The 16618-nt window shown below is 35.6% G+C and overlaps 2 protein-coding genes across 2 annotated transcripts; both read left to right on the top strand.

Annotated features, from left to right (window-relative positions):
- The first annotated feature begins 1664 nt into the window (after positions 1–1664).
- LOC116006013 (protein S-acyltransferase 21) lies at positions 1665–6722 on the top strand. Its single transcript, XM_031246254.1, has 10 exons — positions 1665–2092; positions 2626–2739; positions 2845–2965; positions 3328–3527; positions 3881–3949; positions 4239–4310; positions 4415–4543; positions 4638–4718; positions 4811–5020; positions 5626–6722. The coding sequence occupies exons 1-10, from the start codon at positions 2048–2050 to the stop codon at positions 6553–6555; spliced, it is 1971 nt and encodes a 656-aa protein (XP_031102114.1). The 5' UTR covers positions 1665–2047; the 3' UTR covers positions 6556–6722.
- Positions 6723–10276: 3554 nt separating this feature from the next.
- Positions 10277–15324, top strand: LOC116007048 (MLO-like protein 9). The gene is made up of 15 exons (XM_031247621.1): positions 10277–10769; positions 11099–11156; positions 11265–11662; positions 12121–12237; positions 12484–12538; positions 12651–12739; positions 12952–13026; positions 13162–13250; positions 13356–13405; positions 13498–13538; positions 13630–13803; positions 14133–14168; positions 14251–14318; positions 14579–14639; positions 14736–15324. Exons 1-15 carry the CDS (start codon positions 10641–10643, stop codon positions 15009–15011), a joined length of 1716 nt encoding a protein of 571 aa, XP_031103481.1. The 5' UTR covers positions 10277–10640; the 3' UTR covers positions 15012–15324.
- The last annotated feature ends 1294 nt before the right edge of the window (positions 15325–16618 follow it).

Consider the following 16618-nt stretch of genomic DNA (forward strand, 5'->3'; position numbering starts at 1 on the left):
ATAGGTAAGGAATAGAATAGAAATTGTATTATAGTGTTTGGTTCGCTGAAGGAATAGATTTGAGAATTATATTCCAGCGTTTGGTTGATTAAAGGAATAGAAATGGAATATATATATTTAAAAGACATAAATGCCCTTGTACAATTTTATTATTATTAGTATTATTATATTATTATTATTATTATAATTATTATTATTAGTATTATTATTATTATATAGTAATAATAATAATTATTATTATTATTAATTATTATTATTATTATTATTATTATTATTACGCATCACGCCGCAACCGTAACAGTTTATATATATATATATATAAAGGAGAAATTTAGAATAATATCTTGAAGAAGAATTTCAATTTGCAATGGCGGAAGTGAAATGCGTGCAATGACAGAGAGAAAGGTGATGTGATGCGATGATAGAGAGAAAAATGAGTCTAAAAAATTAAGGTTTAGAAAAGGGTAAAAATGAAAATAAAATAAAATATCTATTCCTGATAGGTCAGTAATAGGCTAATATCAGGGATACTGGTAATAGCTATTACCCTTGCAAGAGTAATAGCTCATTCCCAGGAACAATGTTCCTGGCAAGCGAACCAAACAACGGAATAGGCTATTACTGGGAATGCTATGCCATTCCCTGCCTATTCCGTGAACCAAACAGCCCGTTAAGGAAAACACGGTCCTAAGTTTGAGAATCAGGCTGAGAGCCAACCACCTTCTCTAACGTGTGGGCGATCTGATTCGCTGACGTATTAATAAAAATAGATGTAATTGAATCAAACGAGACTAACAACTCAAAGCAAAAAATGAATGATTGATTCAAGTGGGGAATGATAGGCAACCGAAAACTTCAAGCAATTAACGAGCACTTGATAATCTGATTCAGTACGGACATGCCCACATGCCTCACACCTCTATCCTTTAACCAAGTGAGGCGGAACGTATTTAGGATAATGCAGTGCACTACATCAATGCACTCTATACTATTTAGTAATTGTACTTTAAATTTTAAGTTATTTACAAAAAATGTCGCAACATATATTCTCTAATTGTTTCATATTCATTACATCTTTTTAAATGAATGATTTCTAATTAGTGTTAGGTGTGTTTGATTGGTGGGTTTAGGCATAATGTATAGATATCAAAGTGGTTGTTATTGTTTGGTTGATATGTTTTTAGAATACTACTATGAGTTAGGAATACCCCATTGGAAAACTCATACCTTAATAAAACAAGGGTTTAATTTCCCTTCCTTCTTTCTTCTCCAACTATTAATAATCATTTCCATTCCACCCTACTACTAAACATGCAAAATACACTCTTACCAAGTATTTGATACTCATACCGTTTCTGATTCCCATGTGCGAACCAAACACACCTTTAATTCTCTCAATGAAAAGTCCTTTTTTCATGAGTGCGTTATATATACTGAAATCTCAGTCTCTCTAACAAAGTAACAATAATACACATACGCAAACATCAAACTATGCACACAAAAATTTTCACGTTTATAGATTTTAATTTATGTAGAAATAAAATTTTTCTTTTTATTTCCCCCCCCCCAAAAAAAAAAAAACAGTGCAAACAAGCGTTCCGGTTTCCGGAAGAAGCAAGAATTATTTATTATCAGTTTCTTGGAAGAAAGCCAACACAAGGGACAGCCTGCTGTCACACTCCACTTTTCTTAGTGTTCCATACAGTAGAAAATGTGCAGAAAAAAAGACAATTAATAGTACTCACCAGTCACGTCTTAATATATACTACCAAAATCTACCAACAAAAAAGTGCAGCACACCATAGCCATCTCTTTATCTTTGCTTCTTCAACGACCCATTGCTTCCTTCATACATTCACCTCCATTAACCCTAGAACTGCAAATCAAGCAAATGGGTCTTCTTATTTCCGGTTTTGGACAACTGGGTCGGCCATAGAATCTTTCTTTTTGGCTTCTGTTCTTTGATCTGCTCCCACTAATTCAGCTCCCACAGCTTGTATAGTGTAAAAATGGTGTTGATTGACTTGGTTTGACTCGGTTCCTCAATATGGCTCGGCGTCATGGCTGGCAACTCCCGGCTCACTCGTTCCAGGTTAGTTCTCTTGCATTTTTTGATTTGAAATCTTAATGTCGAGTTTTGTTTAGCACTGCTCGCTGTTTAATGTTTGGATATGAGGATATCTTTTGTTTTTGGTTTTTGGGTTGACATTTTCTTGACATTGGCTTGATTTGAAATCTTAATGTGAAACCTTTGACTTTTTTTTTTCCCTAATTGTAGATGTTGTTACTGTTTATTAATTTATTATTGTTAACATTTTCTGATTTGGACCAAAATGCTCTTTAACATTTTCTGATTTTGATTTTTTTTTTCACCTAAAAGAATGATCTTTCACATTGGAGTATAGGACATTGTTTCTTGGTATTAATTGGTTTTATTTTTTAGTTTTCTATTTTATTGTTGGGGATTGGGTGGTGAAAGTTGCAGCATAATACTGAAAATAGTAACTTCGCAATGAAAATTCATAGGCTGTATTAAACAATTTGGGTCTTGCTGCCATTGTAGTGTTAATAATCATCAGCATTGCTGTTAGATTCTGCCAACATTCTTACCATAATTGCTTGTAGGTTGTTGCTATAACAGTTTTCTTCCTGCTCTCTGTTGCCTTCTATGCATTTTTCGCTCCGTTCCTTGGAAAGGACCTCTATGAGTACATAGCAACTGGTGTCTATTCGTTCTTGGTGAGTATGATGCATACTGGTTTTCAAGTGATTCTGGTTCAATATCTTTTTTCACGTTCTGGCATTTATTTCCTCTTTCTTTGACATCTTTATGCACTATTTCAGGCACTTAGTGTGTTTATCCTCTATGCGAGATGCACGGCCATTGATCCTGCTGATCCTGGGATTTTTGTTGTAGCTGATAAGACATCACCCTGTAGATCACACAATGAGACGGAGTTACCCGGTTAGTGATTTTTTATGCCCTCCACCAGGAAAGACTAATGTGTCTCTCACGTGGCACTTTGTAGAGATGCATTGTTTATTAATTTGGAATGAAATCGTAAACTACAACGCTGCATACTGTAATTATTGAGGTACAACAGATATGGTTCCCATGAGAGTCCGAAGTGGAATGCAATTAAGTCTGGAAATATGTTATCAGTATGGTCGGAGTTCACTATTAGCTAAAAGACTTATTGCTGAATTGCCAGTTCAAAGTCTGGCATTTTTGCTGATTATGCATGTGTGAAAGATGACCTTTTAGTTTCCCCTTTGTAACTCCACTATGTTGCATCTTTGGTTGACAGCTCAATTGCTTTTATTTAGGTGATTCATCTGTTAGAGAAGGGTCAAACAAGGGAGGACCCAGAAGTGGTGGAAAGTATGATAGGCAAGCTTCGGGTTGCTGTGGAAGATTCTGTGGGTTCTTTTGTGGCTGCCTTGTGATTGGCGATTGTCGCAAAGATGAGCAGCAGCAGCAAAACGGGGAGGAAGAGGCTTTGTTCTGCACATTGTGTAATGCAGAGGTATACCATCTACGAGTCTTGAAATTTAGTTGATTTGCAATTTGGTAGTGATTTTAAACGTTGGGTATCAGCAATGTAACATACTTTTGACATGACAACATTTGATCATTGAAAGTTCCTCTGGACATTCACTGCAGATTCCTTCCCCGTCTCCCACCTAAAAAGAGTTACGAAAAATGAAATTATTCTATTTGGAAATCCCAATCCCTTTTATCAATATGTTCTTTGCCTTCCTTTCCTTCGTCTTTTGTTTATATTTTGCTTATGTTTGCAAGGTCTTTATTTAAAAAGTCTATTGTGCATTTGTAATGAATATAATTAAGAACCTTACTCAGGAAAGTTACCATTTCTAGGTTCGCAAGTTCAGCAAGCACTGCCGAAGTTGTGACAAATGTGTTGACGGATTTGATCATCACTGCCGGGTAAGTTCAAGTTTTTAATTTAAAACAGATCAGTTTTTATAATTCCATAGAATATGCTATTCCATATCTGATGAGATGGATTTAGAAATGTATTTAAGAAATCTCCTTCTCCAATTACCAAAAAAGAAAAAGAAAAAGAAAAAACCAAAAAATACTTCTCCATTTTTGTAGTAAGAATACTATGACAGGCGATTCTTTTCTCTATATGGTCTTTTTTAGAACACATTGATGAGTTTTCATTTGGTTATTGGCAAATTTAATGTGATTCAAGATGTCGCAATTTGTGCAGTGGTTGAATAATTGCGTGGGAAGGAAAAATTACTTCACATTTGTATGCCTTATGGGAGCAAGCCTTATTTGGGTAATTGCTTTTTAGTCTCTTTATAATCTTTGAGCAAAAATTCCAATTCTTCTAATCTTCTTCCTCCCCCATCCTCTAACCAATATTTTCCCTTTTGTTTTCAGCTTGCCTTTGAATGTGCCGTGGGCATTGCTGTTATAGTTAGATGCTTTGCATATAAAAACGCTACAGAGTTTCAGATCAGGGATAGGCTTGGAGATGGATTCTCCCGACCACCATTTGCTACTGTAGTGGTATGCATTCTATTAAGATGTTTAATCTCCTACTCTTCTTAAATCTTAATCCTCACATCTGTATGAGCTCTTGTGTTTTGGATTGCAATTTCAGGCTCTATGTACAGCAGTTTCGTTTCTTGCCACAGTGCCATTAGGGGAATTATTCTTTTTCCACATTATTCTAATACGCAAGGTAAGTTGGTATAGTACATGTCCAGTTATGTACATTCGGGAGTGGTGCATGCCAAAGAGAGAATTACTGTACATTTTTTTCCCTTGTTGCAGGGTATCACGACATATGACTATGTGGTTGCTATGAGGGCCCAAAGTGAGGCTCCTGGACCCTCCGTAGATGCGGGAGACCTGCAAAGTTTGCCGCCTTCATCACCAACGAGTTCTGCTGTGACGGCCATCAGTGGAAAGAGTTCTTTGGGAATTGGCTTGCAATATAAAGGTTCTTGGTGTACTCCTCCAAGAATCTTCATGGATCACCAGGTACTACTTGCTTCTTTTAATTTAAAGATAGGCACAATTAGCCTTTTTCGGGGCGTTTGGTTGGGAGGATAGAATTAGGGGGGAAATAATTGTAATTCCACCCGAGGAGAATAAGGTGGAAGTAAAGTAGGAATTCAATTTCCATTGTTTGGTAGGCAGGAATAGAATTACTTGGAATTGAAAGGGAAGAAGTGAATAAAGACTAAAATACCCTTGATAATAATAATTATAGACCGGAGTATAATAATAATAAGGGCAAAGTTGTCATTTGCTGTGGAATTCCAATTCCGTGGGCTGTGGAATTGCAATTCCGAGGGGAGCCTCTAGGAATTGCAATCTCCCCTCGGAATTGCAATTCCATGGTTGGAGGGAATTGCACTTCCCTCCAACCAATTGAATTTGGTAGGAATGAATTGCAATTTCATCCCCTACCGAACGCCCCATTATGGGTTGCAATCTTCGTTGTTACCGTGAATTAACATTTGACTCGAGCAGTTTTTATGGAGTACTTATTAGAGAAATTTCTTAAGCTTTTATGTATAGAGGTTGAATTGCTGCATAATTCTGTGTTGCTACTACTGAGGGTCTTGAAATTGCATTCGCAGGACGAAATTATTCCTCATCTAGAGCCAGGGCGTTTACCCTCGACAGTTGATCCAGATACCGTGGAAGCAGATAAAGAACGACAGCTACCACTGCGCCAACAAGTGAGAATAAGCGCATGGAAGCTTGCGAAATTAGACTCCAAAGAAGCAATCAAAGCGGGTGTCAAGGCCCGAGCTTCGTCTTCTGTTTTGCGCCCGGTTAGTTCTAGGAATCATCCCTACGATGCTGATACCTTGTCCAGCGTCGTGAGTGGTAAAAGCAGCCCAGCAAGCAGTAATCATGGATACTTTGAGAGAAATGCTAAAGCTGAGACCTCGAGATTATCCCCTTCCCGGAGCTCATATCCTCCGAGCCAAGCGAGCAGAGAAGACACTGAAACTTGCGGCCACAGCATCAGCAACATGAGCAGCCCTCTCCCGACGAACTTGCCTTCTAGTCGAGATCATTTCAACCCGATGTATCAATCATCTGCAGACCAGTCTCCACTGTCTACGAAAGTAAGTGACACGAAAGTAAGTGACACCAACGCTGCTGCCTCTTCTGGCAACGCCTTATTACCCAATTTACCGGCTAGGAAGAGCGGGTTGGGGGTTCCCGAGAACCCTAGGACAACGGTCGTCTGGGATCAAGACGCAGGGCGCTTCGTATCCACTGCAACCAAAAGTGTGGCGTCTTCCTCCCAGCATTCTGCCGGGACAGAGCTAACATACACAGGCCAGTCGATATTCTTCGGGGGTCCCTTGTCGTCGAATGAGCCGCTGAGCAGAGGGATGAGAGGCGGCAGCGGCACTGCAGCATCGTCTGCCGGTTCGCACAGAAATGCAGTGCCTAATTACTTTCAGCAAGGAAGATCACAAAGAGGAGGTCAGCTCCCTGTATTTGTTCCTAGTGATTCCCGGCAAGATCCGTTTTCTTCCCGGTTGCAATGACACTAGAATCAGACATTGATTTTGCAGCTTTGTTTTCTCAACAAAAAAAAAAGAAGTTGTTTCCCTCTGATAGTCTACCTTCAACAGTAATAAATGGTCTCTTCGTCTCATTTTAAATGCTCGATTCTGTTAATAATTATCTAATTTTACAATTCAACTTTGATCTATTACGGAGTATTTATCAATTTAAAATTATATTTAACGTTATATTTAACAATATCAAAGTCATTGTTATTGTTTGGTTGATAGGTTTTTAGAACACTGCTATGAGTTTTGATTACCTAACAAGAGTTTCATTCCATTATTTCTCATCAGTTGTTTCCCATAACTATTTAGGGTGTGTTTGGTTCGACATGGGAGTCGGAATCGGAATAGGTATCAAATACTTGGCAATGGTAATGTGTTTTCGTGAAAGTATTTTGCATATTTGGTAGTAGGGTAGAATATGAATGGTTATGAATAGTTAGGGAAGAGGAGGAGGAAGGAAAATGAAACCTTAACAGCCCGTTTGGCTCGTTGGAAAAGATTTGAAGGAATTGGAATTCAAATTCCATGGAAAACAAATTACTAGGAAAACAGATTCCATTGTTTGGTTGGTGGAAAAGAAATTACTGGAAATATGAATTCCATTGATTGGTTGAATTTTGAATGGTAAGGAATTATGAATATAAAGACCAAAATACCCCTAGTAATAATAGTTATAATTTATATAAATATGTAATTAATAACTTTTGTTGAGGGTAAAATAGTCCAAGCCTTAATATTTTCTTCCCACCCTCTATGGACAACAAAATACCTACTCCTACCAAGGAATTTATTTTCCTTAACTTTTGGGAAGTGAAATTCTATGGAAACCATTTTCCATCCAACCAAACAAGAGAATAACTTATTTTCCTCAACTTTTTGGAAAACTTTTTCCATGGAATTGGTTTTCCATCCAACCAATCAAATAATGTGTATGTTCAATTGGACAATTATTTGCTCGAACTAAAACAAGGATAACATTAGAAAACATAATTAATACAACCAATTTTATCAATTGCACTATATAATATTCAATATTATAATTTATATAATTAAAAATATCGATCCAAATATTCTTAAAATATTATAACAAAATTAATTCCGTGCAACGCACAGGAGAAAATACTAGTTATAAAGAAATAACATAATTACAGTTCTAAATCAAGAAATCTTAAGAAAAACCCAATGAAATAATGCATGTAATTGTTTATGAAAATTTGAGTGTACATGTGTAGCGGCAAAGGGGGCATGTTGTGTTGTTGTGTAGCCATGGAATAATGCAGCCTTTGTGAAACCTATGCAAACAGGGCAACAATGGAATGACCATTGTCCCTTTCATAAACCCTTCCAAGCAGATGGAGCAACATTCACCTTTCCCATTAACCTCTTCTGTGTAAAACAAATTCTCGGACTTTTTCCCATCATCTATCCTCATCGGAACCGTTTCTAGGACGACCAATAAAAACAACCCACAAATCCAATTTGTTGTGCCAACTTGGTCCAAAGCAAACGTCGCTATACGACCCACAATTTCTTCGCCCACTCCAGAATCCACCTCGCCGAGCCTGTCGAAGAAGAACCTAAAAGCGCTCGCCGGAGAACTCAAGTCCAATACCGGATTGAAGTTAAAATCAAAACGTAAGCCCTCCAAACCGGGAGTAAATTTCCAAATTTGCAATTTTCCCTCACTTGGGAATCCCAAGGGATAGCCGCTCAGCTCCCTTATTGCCGCCATTAATCTCTAAGTTCCGAAGTGGAAGGAAAGAAAGAAAGAAGAGCAAATTAAAGCAGAGACTGAGACAGAAAGAAGAATTCCACAACCACAAACCTTATTTCCTACTATATATAAATAAATACGCTAAAATTAAACAAAAAGCTTCTTAAATCCTAATCTGTTTAAAACTAAACTTCCTAATTTGTTTAAAACTAAGCAAACTTATAATGTCTTTGAAATCAATAACCTTTTAGTAATAAGTTATTGACGAGTTTATAGTTTCTTATCACTTTTGTTACTTATTTTTCAACTTATTTAAAGATAAAGGATAATTTGTTTTTCTTTTTAAAAAAAATAAAAATTAGAACTAAAAATTTTAAAGACACCCATCTTACAAACTCCGGCTGTTTTGTTTTTTTTTTTTTAGTTTTAATTAATTATTTTATTTTAAATTATAAAAAAATTATTTTTTAATCAGTAACCATCACATCAGCACAATTTCAACAACAATTTATATCGTGGACCTTCAATACACAAACTACGCACCTTAAGCACACAGACAAAGCACTTTAAGAACACAAACCACACACCTAAAGTTTCAAAATGGCGCACCTTAAGTTTCAACACTGACGCACATTAAGCATACAAATCATGCACTATAAGAAGGAAAACACCGCAACATAAGAAAGAAAATCACGCACCTAAAGCTTTAGGTTGACGCACGTTAAGCACACAAACCGCGCACCTTAAGAAAGGAAACTACGCACCTAAGCAACCGCACAACTGCACCAGAGAAGGCCAATCGCACAGGAACTCATTTATATTTATATATATAGGGTAGGGTTCCAATGAGATCATTTCTTTAGGTAAGATCGTGTGCATCCATGTAATACTTTTTAATGGTCTAGATTGATTGACACACACTCCGTTCGCACACATTTAATCACCGTTTGCACACACTTCAACTTGAAATCTTAATCAATTTAGACCATTAAAATAATTTGAGATCGAATCTTGTACATCAATCAAAAAATTTTTAATGGTCTAGATTGTTTGACACCTACTCCGTTCGCACACATTTAATCACCGCTCGCACACACTTAATCACCGTTCACACACATTTACTCACCATTTGCACACATTTAATCATCGCTTGCACACACATTTAATCACCATTCGCACACACTTAATCACAGTTCGCACACACTTCAACTTAGAATCTTAAATCAATATAGACCATTAAATTATTACATGGATGCACAAGATCTGATTTCACGATCTTACCTAAACAAATGATCTCATATGATCTTAACTCTATATATCAGGGTTGAAAAAAACGCTAAGCGTCCGTGTATTATTTTATTTTATTTTTTAAAAATTTGTTTTAATTTTTAAAAATTTTTTTTAAGACTAATAATTATAAACTATTAAATAGTTAATACTAAAATAATAAATATTAACTTTAAAAACATATAGAATTTGAATAATTTAGGGTTATTTTGTTCAAAATAATGTCATTTTGAGTGAAATAACTTGTTAAAAAAAAAAAAAAGAACAATAGCTGTTAGCGCCTAAGCGGCAGCCGCCTATACTACCGATTTTGATGATACGCTAGGCGGTTGACCGGCTCCTAGTGTCTAGGTGGGATTTGTGCAACACTGATATATATATATATATATATATATATATATATATATATATATATATATATAATTCGATTAATATTTGAAATTAATATTAATGTGATATCAGAAGTAAAAATAAAAATTAAATTCATATTTTTATAGCTTTAATAGTAATTAAATTATACTCCGTAGGTTCTAATTTGGAGCAACTTGTAATAATTGTTAATATAAATTTATAGTTGTTTATATGTATTGTGATTTCAAAATTATTAATTAATATGCAATATATTACATATAAAGTTGGATATATAATTATTACAATAACATATCAAGAGTATTGTGTGTTAATTATTTATTAGTTAATTAATTAGTTAATTGTAGTAGTGATCGTTAGGCGTTAGTTAACTGAATCGTTATGAGCAGTGGTTGTTAGAAGTTGAAAATGGAATTTGTGGGACTATCGTCCCTTCCTTCCAAGTTTGTACCGCCAAAGCTCGCATTCATCTCCTTCCCTACATCTCTATTCTCTTCTGATCTCCACAAACAAAAACTAAACCAAAACAATGCACAATGCGAGCTTTCTTTGCTCAATTCCAACCCGTTCCCCATCACTTGTTTGATTCTTTGCCCCAAACACACAACAACGTCTCTTCACACCCTGCTTTCCTCGGATCGAGCAGCGAGTTGATGCAGAAATCTTTTGGATAATTTAACCCTAGAAAATGTCAGGAGGAGGAGGAGGAAAGGGACGAGAGCTCGATCAGACGCCAACATGGGCCGTCGCATTAGTTTGTTTGGTCATTGTAGTTATTTCTTTAATGTTGGAGAAAATTCTTCACAAAATAGGAGAGGTGATGATCACCCCCCCCCCCTCTCTCTCTCTCTCTCTCCTCTTGCAGTTCTTGATGTTTGGATTTTTTGCTCAAATGAGTTGGATGTGGGAAATGTTTATGCCTTTATATTCTTCAGTTGGGATTTCATCTAAATTAAATTGTTTCAGGCAAATTATTTCATAGATTCAAACACAGATTATTGGAATAATTAATGTCTCTTGCATCATTGCTGATTCATACAATTTGCTATTTATGTCTCTACCAATATTATATGCAAGGAAATATTAGATTTTATTGGTGCAGGCTTTCCTTTGATCTTCTTGTTGATTAATTGCATTTTGTTTCAGACATTGGAGAGGAAGAAAAAGAAAGCTTTGGTTGAAGCTTTGGAGAAGATTAAGGGAGGTAGGAACTCCAATTTTTTATTTTATTTTATTTTATTTTCTAGGTGGTCCAAGATTTCAAATTGGATGTAGTGACTCCTTGTCCTGATTCCTTTTTTGTTTCCTGCAGAGCTCATGGTTTTGGGATTTATTTCCCTGCTTCTAACATTTGGGCAAAGCTACATTGCTAAAATATGTATTCCTGAAGCAGCTGGCAACACTATGCTGCCATGCCCTGCACATGTGGAACACCTCGAACATCATCCACCAGGACATGATCCATCAGGGGAACATCATGCATCAGGGGAACATCATCCATCAGCGGAACATCATGCAGAACCAGAACATCATCCAGAACCAGAACATCATGAGCCAGAACATCACGAGCCAGAACATCATGAACCAGAACATCCTCCACCAGAAAATGAACATAAAAAACCTGCTGAAGCAGCAGCAGAACATCATAGAAGGCTTCTATGGAGTATGCGCAGAGTTTTATCAGGTCATGCCACTGAGGAGTGCAAGGCAGTAAGTATGAGTGAATACAGTACACTTGACCTGCCCTCTGAAGTCCAACTTAAAAAATTAGTATTATGCTGTATTGGAGTGTTGAGGGTGGAAGACTTTTTTGTGATATACTTTTCCCAACATATTTTTACAGAAAGGAAATTTGTTCCATCTTACTATTTACCAGATTTAAACATTGTGGGAAAATTGAAAGGAATTATCATTTAGATACTGTAAGGAAGGAAATGGCACTGAAGAACATTAAATGGATGTACACATGTAACATGTTGACATGGTAATGTCAAGTCATTAAATTTTCAGTAGTTTCAATATAAGGTGTTTGACTATAAAATATAGCCAGTAGATAATTTTATATTTTTGTAAAGAAACAGTCTTGAATTTTAGTGCTCTATCATGGACCATTGTCAATTCTAACCCAATTCCTTGAAATATCAGGCTAACCAAGTTTGTATCTGCAGGGATTTATACCACTAATATCTCTCAATGGTTTGCACCAGCTACACATCTTCATATTCTTTTTGGCTGTATTTCATGTAATCTATGGTGCTATAACAATGGCTCTTGGAAGAATGAAGGTAGGATTTTCCAATTCCTTTGCAATTTACCAACCAACTTTATCATTAACTGCAATATAGTAAGTTTGTTGGGTCATCTCAAGATTAGTTGCTTATTCTTATGCTGTAGCATTCATAAATTATCTGGATTTCTTCCCTCATTTAACAGTGGCATGCCTACAAGCTTGGATTGTGTCCTACTTTGTTGCACAATTATTGTTAGTTGGCATGATCTAGAGCTAACCATCTTTTATTTGTTACATGAAGATCCGAGGATGGAAGGAATGGGAAATGGCAACTGCTGAAGATGAAGCAGCCAATGGTATCCTCTAGATGACTAAATGGACAAAAATTTGCTCCTACATTCTGAATAGTGAGATTGCTATTCGCTTATTTGCATTTCCAACTGATTTCCTTCTCAAATGCCCTTGCAGATCCTTCAAGATACAGGCTTACGAAAGAGACATCTTTTGTGAAAGAAAACACCAGTTTCATGACTCAAACACCAGTTCTTTTCTACTCTGTAAGAGAAATACAGTTTTAAAAAGTCAATGGTTTTCATATTAATTACTACAGCCAAAAAAAGTCATGAAGAAAATGAAAATATGAAGGCACGCTGATGTATAAAGTAATTGTATGCTTTGAGTGCCTCAACATATGATAAGCTTACTGTTTCTATGAATCAAATATCATAATTAGTGCTTGTATTGATAGTTCAGTTCTCAAACTTTTCAGGCTTGCTTCTTTCGGCAATTTTTTAGGTCTGTTCGTAGGGCTGACTACTTGGCCATGCGCCATGGATTCATTTCGGTGAGATTTTTTAGAAATTAATTCTCTTGGGGTTAAGTAGAAATTTTTCTTTTAAAACTCTATATTCTTTTCTCAAAGTAGGAGATTGAATATGATAATGTTCATGGTCCTTTTTTCTTTGTTATTTACCTTCAGGTCCATTTAGCTCCTGGAAGTAAGTTTGATTTTCAAAAGTATATTAAAAGATCATTGGAAGATGACTTCAAGGTTGTCGTGGGAATTAAGTATGATCTTTATTCGACCTCAAGTTCTTTTGCTGAATAGTCACTCTTGCTCTGATGTCTCTCGCATCATAATTACCTGACTATTTATCTTGGTTCTTCTTTCAGTTTGATGTTATGGTGTGCAGCAGTGCTCTATCTGCTGCTGAATGTGCATGGTAGACCTTTGGTTCCTCATGCTTTCCCTTCACAGTGTCAGAGAGGCTTACTTTTTAGTTGAATTTAGTTTGATGTTTTCTAATCATTTCAGGATGGCATGCTATGATTTGGCTATCCATGATGCCTTTAGTTGTAAGAATTTTAAGTTACAATATAATATCTGATTTCATTTATTTGCATATCTTTTCTAGTAAAAAGAGAACTGACTTCTGTGTTTGTAAAGACAATCTTATCAGTTGGGACAAAGCTTCAAGCAATTATAGGACAAATGGCCATTGAAATCCAAGAAAGGCATGCTGTAGTCCAGGGCATACCTCTTGTGCAAGTCTCAGACAGACATTTTTGGTTTAGCAAGCCAAAGTTGGTTCTCCATCTTATACATCTAACCCTCTTTCAGGTACTCAGTGGCCCTTTATTCTTTTTTTTGCTAACCCACCAAAATTTTGGCCCCTATTCTTCTGGCACACAACAATTTAATAAACATAAATGAATAGTGCAAATGTTCATTAGCTCTGAGAGATCTTACTATACCTGTATTTTAGTACTAAGACATTCAGACACAATGATTGTTGCATTTTCTACCTCTTATAAATAAGCAATACCTCATATTTATACATTAATTATGACACACAGACATATATATATATATATATATATATATATATAGCATGACCTACAGATTTATGGACATTCTAATGACGTATTTTCTCTCTTTTACCTGTTCAGAATGCATTTGAGATAACATATTTCGTCTGGATATCGGTAATATATGTTCTCCTTTGTTTTCCTTAAGTTCATTAGTGTATTTGGTACAATGAAATAACATATTTGTTTCCCATGGCAGTATGAGTTTGGGCTTCATTCTTGCTTCCACAGTAACTTCTATCTTGCTGTTCTAAGAGTTTGTCTCGGGTAACTTCAAATTAATTTCTATTTGTGTTATTAATTCATGCTATAACCTTTCTAGCTAAAAGCCTAATGGGTGGGTTTTATGAGCAGAGTATCTAACCATACATAAAGAATTAAAGATTTTACCCTTTTGTTTTAAGAAACCATAGAAAAGATGAGAATTTGTTCTCTTCTTTTCATACTTTCAACACGCAAGTAGAATTTGTTCGTTTTAGGAGATGTAGAATTCTGATTACTAAAACTTTTGGTTGATAATTGGCTAGGTTTGGAGTACAATTCATGTGCAGCTACATTACACTACCATTGTATGCACTTGTGACCCAGGTAAAACTCTGTGCTATATGATCAGTATCTGTTTTCTTCTCAGACTTTTTTTTTTTTCTTTTGGCCTCACCCAGAATTTGTATCCTTTTCTTCCAGATGGGATCAACCATGAAGAGGTCCATATTCGATGAGCAGACTTCTAAAGCCCTGATGAACTGGCATAAAAAGGCTAAGCATCAAGCTGCTGTTCCGAAGCCAGGAGGAATGAAAACGACAACACTGGGAGGCGGCAATCCAGACGACTCGCCTGAAGGTTCCCCAGTGCACCCAGCAAGCGCTGGGAACTCCGCTGATCCAGCGCAGATGGCCAACATCGTTGCCAGCGTGGATATTCCCGGGGATTCTGCATCTGCTGATGATGGCAAGAAGTAAAAAACCACTGACCTTCTAACAGGTCCTTGAGTGAACTGATGAAAGCTTGAAATGTTCATTCATATCAGCCCTGGATTTAGATGCAGCAGGCGCCACTGAGTTTGTAATCTGTATTGTATTGTCCCAAAGATGGTACATATACTTAGGTAGTTACTAGTTAGTCCCTCAGAAATTTCATTTTTAGTTATTTATCCCCCTAGCTCAAGATATCATTCATTATGTAATTATTTACACAAATGATTCTGTAAAAAAACAAACAAAAAAAACTACTACTGCATAGTATTTTCCATTTCCTTAGTTGATGACAAATAAAAAAATCATTCCTTTTTAACAATTTACGGTTGGTTTGCCCCTTGGTATGTTCATCGTTTTTGTAATTACAATAACTGTTTTCTTCCTTTTCTTCATCACCTTGGAGTCCAATATAACTTCAGTGCTAAAATCTATTTTCTAGACAAGTCAATGGCCATTTCAAAGGTTCTACATTTGCGTGTCTAATCAAGATTTTTAAACTTTTTTTTTATATAAATATAATATTAAAAATTGAGTTAATATATTTATATATTAATATTATATTATAAAATATCAGTAGAAAAAAAATATAATGTTGAGTTTTGTTATGATATTTAATTGTAAAATACTTATTATTATAATTTTTGTGTAAAATATAAAAAAATTAGAGCTTGAGACATTGAGATTCATGCCTAGTAACAAGCCAACAAGCCCAATTGCAAGGCAAGTACAAGCAATCGTTATACAGTGTACTATGGTCCAAAAATGGTATTTTTGCTTTTATTAAAAAGAAACGGCAATCGTTAAGTTTTATGGTGTGTTCATTTTTTTTACTAATGTTGTCATTTTTTTTACTAATATTGTAATGAAATTACAGTGTACATAAAATACAACTGAATAACATGTCTCACATATTAAGTGTAGATTATCAAATGAAATTGTAATTGAATTAGAGTGATACTTTAGTGGTGTTGTAATGAAATTATAGTGTGTATAAAATGAAACTGGAAAGTACGTCTCACATACTGAATGTATATTGTCAAATGAAATTTACTTTGTGGTGCTGTAATGAATCTATATTGTGTATAAAATAAAACTGAATAGAAAATTTTACATATTGAATGTATATTGTTAAATGAAGCTCTAGTTGAATTAAAATGAAACTTTAGTAGTGTTGTAATGAAAACTACAGTGTGTGTAAAATGAAACTGAATTTGAGAGATTGCTACATAGACCATAACGAAATTTGTTGTCTACAATTTTAAACAACATTGTTCTTTTCCCTGCTTATGCTGCTGCTATGTGGACCACGATCCATAGTAAAATTTGCCAAGCACTAGAAGGCCAAGAGGTGTGGGGGAGGCAAATTATTTTGTAGACTCAGGTCTACCTTACAAGGTGAATCCATACACAATTTACATACTAAATGTTTACAATTACCCACAATTCGTAACACAATGTTAACATATATGTAATTGATTACTGCTATTAACAAATTCAGCACAGGAAAGCACGTTAGACTTGGCTGGAACTCCTCTTCACCTCACTGCTGGACGCTCAATGTTGACGCCAGTGCTAACCCGGTGAGAAAGATA

Source organism: Ipomoea triloba, chromosome 15 (genome assembly GCF_003576645.1).
Source record: "Ipomoea triloba cultivar NCNSP0323 chromosome 15, ASM357664v1".
Taxonomy (NCBI): Eukaryota; Viridiplantae; Streptophyta; class Magnoliopsida; order Solanales; family Convolvulaceae; genus Ipomoea; species Ipomoea triloba.